The following is a 12066-nucleotide window of genomic DNA, read 5'->3' as shown; positions in this document are numbered from 1 at the left end:
TAGGGATTTTTTTTCCTTTCCAGATGTTTTTTATAATGCTATTATATTGCTCTGGTTGTTCAAAATATCTACATTTTTAAAAGATGCTATTCCTCTCCCCATGGCTGATTACCAGCATTCAGAGCCTTTTCCTAACAGGTGCAGACACCAGGTTCCTATTAACAGAAGAGTGGCCTCTTTCACCCACTTCTTTCCCTTCTTCTCCATCCGCCGCACCTGGCATGTGAGGTGTGGCATGTGACCCAGCATGGTCAAGGCTACCTGCAGCCCCACCCCCTCCACCCAGGCAGTGCCGCCCAGTACCTTGTACCAGGTAATCAGTGGTCTCCCTTTCCACCTCAGGGCTGAGCTGTCGGGTTTTCTGGAGATACTTCAGGACAAAGACGTTGGGTGCAAAGTGGATCATGTTTTGCTCTCCGCAGCCAAAGGGCAGGCGCAGGTGGTTGCTGAGATGGTTCAGAGTTGGCCCCATGACATCTCCTGGTGGGAAGAAAAAGAAGGATGGGCTGGGGACTGGCCTCACCCAGTGCCCTGGCTGTCCTACAGACAGCTTTCCTTAGAAAGAGCCCACTTGTGGCCTAACACCAGCAACCCATCCTCTGATTGCCAGTGCTGCCTTCTGAAACTGGGCTGCACCCTTGCCCACTCAGCCTGCTTGGTCTCCTGGCTTTGGTGAACACCCGCTGGCCCTTTCCTACATACCTCCCTCTGTGTTCTTTAGTTTTAACTCGGGTGTTCTTTCTCTACCTTTTCATTATGTTAAATGCTCTTTCCTTTCTGGCTTTTTAAACAGGTGCAATTAAGGCTATACATTTCCCTCTTAGTACAATTTTGGCTGCATCCCACAGACGTTAAGATGTCAATCCAGCCATGCGATTCCATTCTAAATATTTTTTCTAACTTCCAATATGAAATGTGATTTTCTCTCTAACCATGAGTATTTAGATTTTTTATAAGAAAAAAATCTTTCCTACATGTGTGGTATTGTTGGTGTGTTTTTAAAAGTTCTTTTTTTCTCTTATTTCTGACCTATTGTGTTCTCATCCCTTCAGTACTGTCTTCCTCTCCCTGGCCTCTATGCCCCAAACATTGCTGATGGGCCCTCCGGAATCCCCACTGTCCCCTGATTGCACCTCCCTTCCTTCCTCGGCCTTTCCTCCTGCCCCACTGAGGCTGCCACTGCTCTTGCAGCCTCCTCTTGTGGCAGGGCCTACCTGGTTACTTTCTCATCACCCTATTCTGGGTTTTCCAGCTTCTTCTCCAATCTTCCATCCCACTGTGCTGATGACACTCACTGGCACACAGGTCCCTGCCTTCACCTCCTCTCCATTGCTGTCCATCTGCCTTCTCCCCTACATCCCTCACCTCCATCTGGGCCACTCATCCCCAAGGCCACATTTGACTTGATCTCATGCTTCAGAAATCATAAACTCCAACATCCTCTGATCTGGTCACAACCACCACCCTGCCCAGGCCCCAGGGCTTCCATCCTCTGATGTCAGAGAGACCCAAGACCCCCTCCTTCAGGTCTGTCTGCCTCCTCCTGGCATCTCACCCTCACCTCACCCTTCCAATTCCCAGCACTAGATGGATCACACAGTCCCCACTTTCCACTCCCATGCCTGGGCTATGGGAGACCATCCACAGCCCAAGAGATCCCCGGCCACAGCCTCTTACCCCTGCTCAGTAAATGCTCTAAGCATTTGAAATGGTCCTGCCTGCTCAGCTGGATACCCAGGACCCCCGCCCTCCACCCCATACCTGGCTAACTTCACCTGGCCTTTCAGCCTTCTTGTATATCACCCCAGACCCACTGCCCTCACGGAGTTCACCACCCACCCTCCCGGTCGCCCCACACAGGGCAAGGACCTGCCTTCTCGGCCAGACTAGGAAGCCCTGAAAGTCAGGTTTGAGGTCATCTCTGAGTCTGGCCCCAGCGCCCAGCATGGAGAAGGCACTGGAAGCTGCTTGTCAGGTGAGTGGGTGTGTGGCTGGAGGCCCTGGGGCACAGGTCCCCAGCAAAGCCTGGTATGAGACTGAGCCCAGAGTAAACACTTGTCCCTTGGCCTGGGTTCTTGCTCCTGTCCTCCCCAAATCAGGCTGCAGGGCAGACGTACCTATGATGGAGGCGGCTGCACGCTCGGACCCAGGGATGGCGCTGTGCGGGACCCCCAGGGTGAAGGCTTCACTGTAGCTCTCATCTACTTCCACCTTCCTCCAGATGCGGAACTCGCCCACAGAACCCCAGCCAGTGGAGAAACCGATGAACTGGACCTCTGGTGGCTTGGGGAGGGTCCAGGCCATGATGACAGAGTCATTGGATGGCTCTGGACCATGGCCAACCTGGAAAAAGAGGCCAAGGCTGCTGGGTGCTGGCAAGAAGCATGAAGCTGTGCTCAGACATGGTCAGAGGCCTTGGCCACGCTCATAGGTTGGGGCGGGGTTCTCAAGGGGTCAGAGATGAGAGAAACTAGAGACCACACTGTTCATTAAACACCCAACAGAGACACAAGTGTGGCATCTGCAGGTTCCAAAGTCGCTGGGCTCCCTGGAACCTCTGTATCTTAGCATATGCCTGGCAAACTCCTCTATTTGTACTTCAAAACCCCACTTGGCTATATCCCTCCTCTAGGAAGCTGTGTCAGCTGCTTCTTTGCTATGTCACCTTTGCTTGGCCCAGAAAGAGTCCACAGTCCCCATTTTACCTGTTCTATCCACTTTCTTTCTCCCAGACCACCCACCACCCTTCAGCTCCCAGATCCCTGGGCACTTCCTCTGCCACAGCTCTCACCACCTGTTTTTTGTAAGTAACTCCAGGCAGACTATGAGCAACTTGAGAGCTGCCTTGTGTTTCCCCTCTCTCCTCCCCACCCCTATCACATGTATCAGGAAGCAACAATGCCAGAGGACCAGGAAGTTCCCGTGCCCACCCCAGGGAAGCCCAGCCATGCCTGGATGAGCCCGTTGTGCCAGCTGATCCAGAATGTTCTGAATTCATCCCAGGAGAGGATCTTGGCTGTGTGTGTGCTGGCCATGGGCTCGCCCATCTTGCTGGTGGAGATCCAGGACCTGGTGTTCTGGTGCCCTCCCAGAACGATCTCGATCATGCCCGCCGTGTCCTGGGGTCCTGGGGACAAGGCCACGCGGGCATCGTTGTGGGCTCGCACAGCCACGTCAAAATGGGTGAGGCGCAGCGGCCGCTGCACATACTGGAACTCGTACTTGTTGGGTGTGGAAATGTGGACTCTCTCTGGATGGAGGGAAGGAGAAGGGGTGTTGAGGGGGCACCGAAGCATCCTGCCCCCACCCCCCCACCCATGCCCAGAGCTGAGCATCGGGACCTCAGGGGGCCAGCCTCACTGTGGCTCCCCATGAAGCTGCGGGAAGCATGGTGGAACAGAGCTGGCTTAATGACCGTTTTGTCAATAGCACACAAAAGATGAAAAGCTCACAGAGATAAGTCCTACAGAAGACGTGCAAGACCCATAAGCTGGGAACTGCAAAATGCTGCTGAAACTAAAGACACAAATCAATGGAGAGCTAGACCGTGTTCGTGGGTCAGAAGATAATACTGCAAAGATGTTAATTATTCCCCAAACTGATTTATAGATTCGATCCAATCCCAATCAAAATCTCAGCAGAGTCTTCTGAAGAAACTGCCAAGCTGATTCCAGAATTTATATGGAAACTCAAAGGATCTAGAAGAGCCAAAACAACTTTGATAAACAAGAACCAAGTTTACTCACACCCTCTGACACTGAGACGTACTCTAAAGCTAGAGCAATCGCAAGAGTGTAGCACTGTTGTCAACGTAGACAAATGCTTGATGGAACAGAACAGGGAGTCCAGAAATGGACCCACACATGTATAAGCAACTGATTTTCAACAAAGGTGCAAAAGCAATTCAATAGCAAAAGTCTTTTCAACAAATGATGCCAGGACAACTGGGCCTCCAGATGCAGAAAAAGGAACACTTATCCATACCTTGCATGGGCTTCAGGAAGTAACTCGAAACGGATCATAGCCATTTTATAAACGTAAAACCTGAAACTATAATACTTTGAGAAGAAAATGTGGGGTTGGGCAAAGATTTCTTAGATAAAACAACAAAAAATAATCCATAAAAGGAAAAAGTGATAAGCTGGGCTTCGTTAAAATGAAAAACTTCTGTTCTTTAAAAGACACTATTAAGAGAATGAAAAGGGCTTCCCTGGTGGCGCAGTGGTTGAGAATCCGCCTGTCAATGCGGGGGACACGGGTTCGAGCCCTGGTCTGGGAAGATCCCACATGCCGCGGAGCGACTGGGCCCATGAGCCACAACTGCTGAGCCTGCGCGTCTGGAGCCTGTGCTCCGCAACAAGAGAGGCCGCGACAGTGAGAGACCCGTGCACCGCGGATGAAGAGTGGCCCCCGCTCGCCGCAACTAGAGAAAGCCCTTGCACAGAAACGAAGACCCAACACAGTCATAAATAAATAAATTTATAAAAAAAAAAATTAAAAAAAAAGAGAATGAAAAGACAAGCCACAGACTGGGAGAAATACCTTTGCAAAGCATTTATCTGATAAAAGACTTGTATCCAGAACACATTTTTTAAATCTCTCAAAACTCAATGTAAATAAAGAACTCAATTTTATTTTATTTTATTTCACTTTGGCTGCACCATGCAGCTTGTGAGATCTTAGTTCCCCAACCAGGGATTGAACCCAGACTATGGCAGTGAAAGCACTGAATCCCAACCACTGGACCACCAGGGAACTCCCAACAACTCAATTTTAAAAAGGTTAAAAGACACTTCACAAAAAAAGATATACTAATAGCAGATAAGCATATGAAAAGACGCTTACCGCCATTAGTCATGATGGAAATGCAAATTAAAACCACAATGACATACCACTAGACACCTATTAGAATGGCTAAAATTAAACAGACAATACTAAGTATTGGTAAGAATGGGGCAGAACTGGCTTATCCAGTGCTGGTGGGAATGCAAAATAGTACTACCACTTTGGGAAACAATTGACAGTTTCTTAAAAAGTTAAACACATACCTACTACATGAGTTAGCTATTCCACTCCTAGACATTGACTCAAGAGAAAGGAAAACACATCACCCATACAAAGACTTGTGCATGAATGTTCATAGCAGCTTTATATGAAATAGCCCCAAATGAGAAATAACTTGAATGTCCAAAGAGTGAATGGATAAACTAAGTGTGACACATCCATCCAATGGACTCCTACTCAGCCTTAAAATGACTGAATTATTGATACACACAGTATGGTTGAATCTCAAAATTATTATGCTGAGTGAAAGAGGCCAGACAAAAAGAGAACATTCCATATGATTCCATTTATGTAAAATTCTAGAAAGTGCAAAGTAATCTATAGAGAAACAAAGCAGATCACTAGTTCCCTAGTGACAAGAGTGGATAGGGTGAGGGATTCCAAAGGGATATGACTTTAGGGTTAATGGAAATCTTCATTATCTTAATTGTGGTGATGGCTTCACAGATGTACACACATGTCAACATTTATCAAACTACCCTTAAAATATGTCCAATTTATTGTATGTCAATTATACCTCAATAAACATGTTAAAATGTTACTGACCTTACTTTGAATACAAATATATTCAGCCTAGTGTTGATTATGATATAAGAAGTACAAACAATATATAAATGTCCAGTAATGTTTCAAAATGTTCCATAATGATCAAATTTTGGAGCAGTCATTTGATGGAGCATACTGAATCTGTTTTGAAATGCTGTTTATAACGACTTTACAATAACAAGGAAAAGTTCTCAGGATGTGTTAAGTGAGAAAGGCAAGATATAAAATTACATAGCTCATGAGTCACAACTATGCTAAAACAAACAATAATCAATCCTATGAAACTGAATACAACAAAATGTCAAAACAGGTCATCTTTGGGTATGAACCAGAGGAGACAGTTTCTGTCTTTCTCTCTTTCTAAATTTTCTCTAATACACAGGTATTGCTTTTTCCTTTCCCAATTTTTAAAATTATGGTAAAATACACACAATGTAAAATTTGCCATCTTAACCATCTTTAAGTGTACAGTTCAGTGGCATTAAATACATTCACATTGTGCTAACATCACCACCATCCACCTCAAGAACTCTTTTCATCTTGTAAAACTGAAGCTCTATACTCGTTAAACAATAAACTCCCATTTTCCCCTCCCCCCAGCCCCTGGCAACCACCACTCGACTTTCTGACCCTATGATTTTGACTACTCTAGGGAGCTCATATAAGTGGAATCATATGGTATTTGTACACATGCATTGCTTTTTTAAAACGTTTTTAATTTAAATTTTACTGAGATAATTATAGATTTATATGTGACTCTAAGAAATAACACACAGAAATCTGTGTACTCTTGACCCAGTTTCCCCAGTGGTAACATCTCACAAAATTCTAGTATAGTATCACTACCAGGATATTGGCACTGTTACAATCCTCATTCAGATTTCTCCAATTTTATTTTATGGGAGAAAAATAAATATTGCCATTTTATCATCACACCCACACCCTTTCTCCTTGCCCTAACAACCAATAATATGACAACCATCTCTAAAATTTTGTCATTTCGAAAATGTCATATAAACAGAATATTTTATGTACCCTTTTAGGATTTTTTTTTTTTTTTTTTTTTTTTTTTTACTTAATCCACTTCATCCAAGTTGCTGCATGTTATAAATAGTTTCTTCCTTTTTACTCTGGATAGTATTCTAAGATATGGATGGACCACAATTTTTTAACCATTCACCCACTGAAGGACATCTAGACTGTTTTCAGTTTGAGGCTATTGCAGATAAAGCTGATATGAACAGTTGTATACAGGTTTTTGTGTGAACATAAGTCTTCATTTCTCTGGGATAAATGCCTAAGAGTGTAGTTACTGGTGGGTATGCTGACGGCATGCTGTCTTTTAAGAAACCACCAAACTGTTTTAAGAAACCACCAGCAGCGACTGTACCACTTTACATTCCCACCAGCAACGTGTGAGAGATCCAGTGTCTCCACATCCAGGCCATCTTTTGGTGCTATCTCTACTTTTTATTTAGTCATTCTGGTAGGTGTGTACTGATAACTCACTGCATTTCAATGTGCATTTCTCTAATGGTTAACAATATTGAGCACCTTTTCATGTGTTTATTTGCCATCTGTACATCTTCTTCAGTGAACTGTTTATTTGTTTTGCCCATTTTCTAATTGGTTGTTTGCTTTATTTACTGTTAAATTTTGAGAGCTCTTTATATATTCTAGATCCTAGTCCTTTGTCAGATCTGAGTTTGGAAATATTTTCTTCCAGTCAGTAACTTGAATTTCCCCCCATTAACAGCATCTTTCACAGAGCAAACATTTTTCATTTTGATGAGGTCCATTTATCAATGTTTCCTTTTGTCGTTCATACTCTTGGTGGTATGTCTAAGAATTCTTTACCTAGCCCTAGATCCCAAATATTCTTCCCATATTTTTTTTCCTAAAAGTTGTACAGTTTTACATGTAAGTTAGTGCTCCGTTTTGAGTTAATTCTTGTATAAGGTATGATCTTTCAGTCGAATTTCATGTTTTTGCCAATGGATGTCCAATTGCTCTAGCATCATTTGTTGAGAAGGTTCTCCATCCTCCATTGAATTGCTTGTGCACCATTGTCAAAACTCATTTGAGCACATATGTGATGTATTGCTATTTACTGAAAAAAGGGAGGGGGGATGTTAAAAAGAAGCCTGTGTCCAGAGTGTGCTGTGGGTCAGGGGACCTGTTGTGCTGAACGCTTTGGGAACAAGGAGGTGGTACATCTAGGGGGTAGGCATCACCAGGGGACTCCACTTCAGATCCTCTGCTGTGCCTCTTGGCAAAACCTGCCAGGTGAGTGCCCAGTGCCAGGCCCAGCCCAACCTCCAAGCTGGAGGGCTCTTTGGGGAGGGACTGGATGGGGAAGGGGCAGACCCTCCCATAGGCAGCTCAGACTCATGCTCCTCCCAGCACTACCCTGACCCCACAAGGCAGAGGTGTGGACAGGCCTTTGTCTTGCCACTCCACCCACTGGGCACTCTGTGCCCATTTCCTGTTCACAGATCATGGGCAGGTATAATGTCAATTTCAGGGGGGATCAAGGTGGACCCCAGATCTCACACTTTCTGGAACCCACCTTAATTTCCCACATCCTCCTTTGCTATCCCTGGGTTCTGGGTCACCCTCATTCCCACAGCTTTCCCATGATGTGACTCTAAGACCTCCTTTCCCCAGACCCTGGGCTCCTCACCCAGGGCCCAAGGACAGCCCTACCCCTGATGGCAGTCTCTTCTCATTGGTGCCTGCAGTCTACCATCGTATGTGCTCACTTCCTGCATGGCAGATGCCCAGTCCTCACTCTGGCTTACAGGTGCCCCCAGCTGGGACATATCAGTGCTTTGCTGCTGTGTCCCCAGCTCCCAGGGATGGTGGGTGTCCCCTCAGCAACAGGAAAGCTGCAGAAGTGCAGGGGTAAGGGCCAAAGTCCTTGGCAGGGTGGGCATGGGAACTCACCATTGGGACAGAAGAAAGCGCTGTAGGTGTATGACCGGGGGGCTCCTTCAGGCTGAAACAGAGAAATGGGGAGAACTGAGAAATGGGGGGTGGCAGTCAGTGCAAGGGCGAAGCCGCCCTCCGACAGCAGCAGCTCTGAGTGTGGATCCCGCAGGGTGATACCACAACCACAGGTGCACAGAGATGGACCAGGTCACCTACCTCCCATGCCCAGATAGGGAAACTGAGGCTCACTTCCCCTTCTCTGGGCTCGAATCAAACAAACTCACCAACCGCTCCTAGACTTATCATGTTTCTCACACCCCCATCCTACCCTCCCAGCCACCCCTTTGGCCCAGCTCCAAGCCCAGCTTCTCCCTCTGGGCAGCGAACACTATGACTCGAAGGCTGCCAGGATCTGAGGCCCCATCCAACGTCCAAGAGCACTGAGAAGGGGGCACCCAGGTCTGCCAAGGACGGGGTCTCTGTCCCACTGTCCGATGCATCCCTTGTCTCCTGTCCATCATGCTCCTGCTTCCACCCCTTCCACAACGTCCCCCAAATAATAGAAGGCAGCTGGCTTGCTCTCTTATTTATTTATTTTAAAAATTTATCTATTTTTGGCCACACCACGCGGCATGAGGAACTTCCCCTGACCAGGGATCGAACCTGTGCCCCCTGCAGTGGAAGCGTGGATTCTTAACCACTGGACCGCCAGGGAAGTCCTGGCTTGTTCTCTTAAAAGGGAGCACTGGGAATTTAACCCGATACGCCTTGTGGGCTTTCGTCTGACCAGAACGGCCCCTGTGGGGCTCTCGCTTTTCCAGATCTCTTTTAGCGCCATCAGCAAATCGGTGAGCTGGGGCCACCTGAGGTCAGACCTCAAGACGGTTAATGCTTGGCCACTGCAGCAAGGCAGCCTCTTGGGGTCCCAGCTCCTCCTACTGTGAGGGCCATTGTATCTGTCAACTCGTGTAAAAGCCAGGGGATGCTTAAACATCTGGCCAAATGTTACTTCTGGGCATACCTGTGAGGACATGTCTTCAAGGAGTCAGCATTTGAATTGGTGGGCAGTGATGCAGATGGCCCTCCCCAACGTGGTGGCCCCCAAACACTCCATTGAGGGCCCAGATACAACAAAAGGCAGAGGAAGGATGACTGCTTGAGTTGGGGCATCAATCTTCTCTGCCCTCGATGCTTCTGGCCTTCAAACTCACAGACGGCAGACTTCTCAGCCTCCATGATCGTGTAAGCCAATTGCTTACAATAAATCTCTTCCTAGAGAGATGTATAGGTCCTATTGGCTCTGTTTATCCGGAGCACCCTGACTAATACACCCACTCCTTGCTGGGTGACCGAGACCCACTCACTTAACCTCTCTGGACCTCTGTTTGTCATCTCTGAGATGGGGGTGATGAAGGCACCGACCTCACCGCGATGTGAGGGTTAGGTGTATTTCAGACAGAGCCTGGCATCTTCTCAGTGTTCCTAACAGTCAGCTCTTGTTAAGAGTTTCTCATCCCCCTCTTCCCCCCACCCCCGCCCCCAGTCCTCTGTTGAAGCTGCAAAGATGGGCGTCATCCATCCTGGGTCTGTACTGATGAGTCCAGGAGGCACCTGTCTGGATCATGCCCACTTCCTGCTACCATCCCGGGGCCACGCCCAGGGGCCTGCACCGGGGTCCTGCCTCACCCACGCAAGCCACCACCTGACACCCACACTGCACACCTCGCTAGCAAACCTTTAGCAAAATCACCCGTGGTTGGCACCGAGAGGCCAAGCGCACCCTTGTGGACGACGCTGAGCTGTCCGCCAGCCGGACTGTCATCTCACACCCAGCAGGCCTGCCATGGAGCCCACGGGCCATCTGCTCAGCCACAGGCTCCAGGGTGAGCCCCCGAGATTTTGCTTGGACCTGAGCAGCCCCCTCACCGATCTATCAGCTCAGCCCCTTGTTGGAAAAGGGGTTGGGTCACTGGACAGGGCCTGGCCATTGTAAGCCCATGATAGCTATACAATCATAAAAACGATTCATAACTCAGGTGTCTATCAATGGATGAATGGATAAACAAAATGTGGTCCATGCATGCAATGGAACATTATACAGCCGTGAAAAAGGATGAAGCACTGACACATGCTACAACGGAAATGGACCTCAAAAACATCATGCTAAGTGAAAGAAGCCAGACAGGAAAGGCCACAGAGTGTATGGTTCCATTTATATGAAATGTCCAGAACAAGCAAATCCAGAGACAGAATCTGAGCCCTTCTGCTGGTGCTGAGCATGCCCTAACCATCCAGGGCCTCCTGGACACACCCCCACCCCCAGCATAGCCTCTGAAGCAGCCAACGGGGCCGCTCGTGGCCGCTCCACCCTGTCTTCTTTTCCGGCTCAACTCAGAGGGGACCCTGGTGCCAGCCTCTCTCCTCCACGCTGCCCTGGCTTTTAGCTGATCCTGGGTTCCAATCTCCTTCACCTCTGTGCTCAAGGCAGCTCCTGACCAGGTTCCAAAACATGGTCACTGCATGATGTCACTATTATTACCTCTGGCAAGACTTTTCTACAACCTTGTAGCACGGGTCAGTGCTTCATTCTTGTCTGTTCTATGGATTTATCTATTCTGGACATTTCATATAAATAGGGTTATACACTATGTGGCCTTTTGTGTCTGGCTTCTTTCACGCAGCATAATGTTTTCAAGGTTCATCTACATTGTTGCATGAATCAGTGCTTCATTCCTTTTTATGACTGAGTAATATTCCATGGTATTGGGTAACTGGATCCCCTTGCACCACATTTATCCATTCATCAGCTGATGGCCATATCCTAAAACGGAAAGAGTGTCCCTGGTTTATGTCCAGGTTCCCCCAGTTGACCATTATAAATGCCTGGATGACAACAGATCACTTTTCTTTAGCACTCAGGCCAGGCATCAAGAGATGCCTTCCACGCACTCTCATTTAACCGTCCAGCAGTTTCCTGTTTGAACCCAGGGCTCTCAGTCCAGAGCCCACCCCCAGCCAAGAAGGCAGACTTCCTCTCACTCCTGTGATGTCCGCCAGGCTCCCCTCATGGGTCTGAATTATGTCGGCCTCCTCTCTGATCCTGTGAACTTCACTGAGACACGGTGGGGTGATGGAAGGCTCTCAGCCTTCCAGCAGAAGCGCAAAAGGTCACAATCCCCTGGGCCAGCTGGGGATCCAGGAGGGATGGCGTTCGCCGCCCCTCCTCCTGATACACACCCACGACAGCTCGGCCATCACCTGCTTCCCCACCACGTGTCTCTCAGGAATGGCCTTTCTGTTGTATTCGGACTCCTGCCCGGCAGGTGGCATGTGGTGTCTTGGGAGGGTCCATCGTATAACTGATGGAGCGAGCGACCCATGCGCTCAGAGCTCTGTGGTGGGATGAGATGCGAGAAGCCGTGCACCCAGTGCCTCCTATTTCATAAATCCATTTTTCTAATTCATGCTTCATTTTTTTGCACTGACATTTCAGGTCTTCTGATGCCTAACGCGTACCTCCTGTCC

At 47.9% G+C, this 12066-nt stretch overlaps 1 protein-coding gene across 1 annotated transcript in view; it reads right to left on the bottom strand.

Annotated features, from left to right (window-relative positions):
- The window catches only part of CPAMD8 (C3 and PZP like alpha-2-macroglobulin domain containing 8), a 97912-nt gene that overhangs the window by 25785 nt on the left and 60061 nt on the right, over positions 1-12066 (bottom strand). Inside the window, exons 23-26 of the mRNA XM_059919769.1 lie at positions 8557-8608; positions 2952-3250; positions 2118-2343; positions 304-480 (exon numbers count right to left, since the gene is read on the bottom strand). Of these exons, the coding sequence (XP_059775752.1) occupies positions 304-480; positions 2118-2343; positions 2952-3250; positions 8557-8608 (754 nt within the window). The remainder of the gene's footprint in view (positions 1-303; positions 481-2117; positions 2344-2951; positions 3251-8556; positions 8609-12066) is intronic.

This window comes from Balaenoptera ricei, chromosome 3, assembly GCF_028023285.1.
Source record: "Balaenoptera ricei isolate mBalRic1 chromosome 3, mBalRic1.hap2, whole genome shotgun sequence".
Lineage (NCBI taxonomy): Eukaryota > Metazoa > Chordata > Mammalia > Artiodactyla > Balaenopteridae > Balaenoptera > Balaenoptera ricei.
Note: the sequence above shows the minus strand (reverse complement) of the source record. Positions and strands in the feature narration are given on the sequence as shown.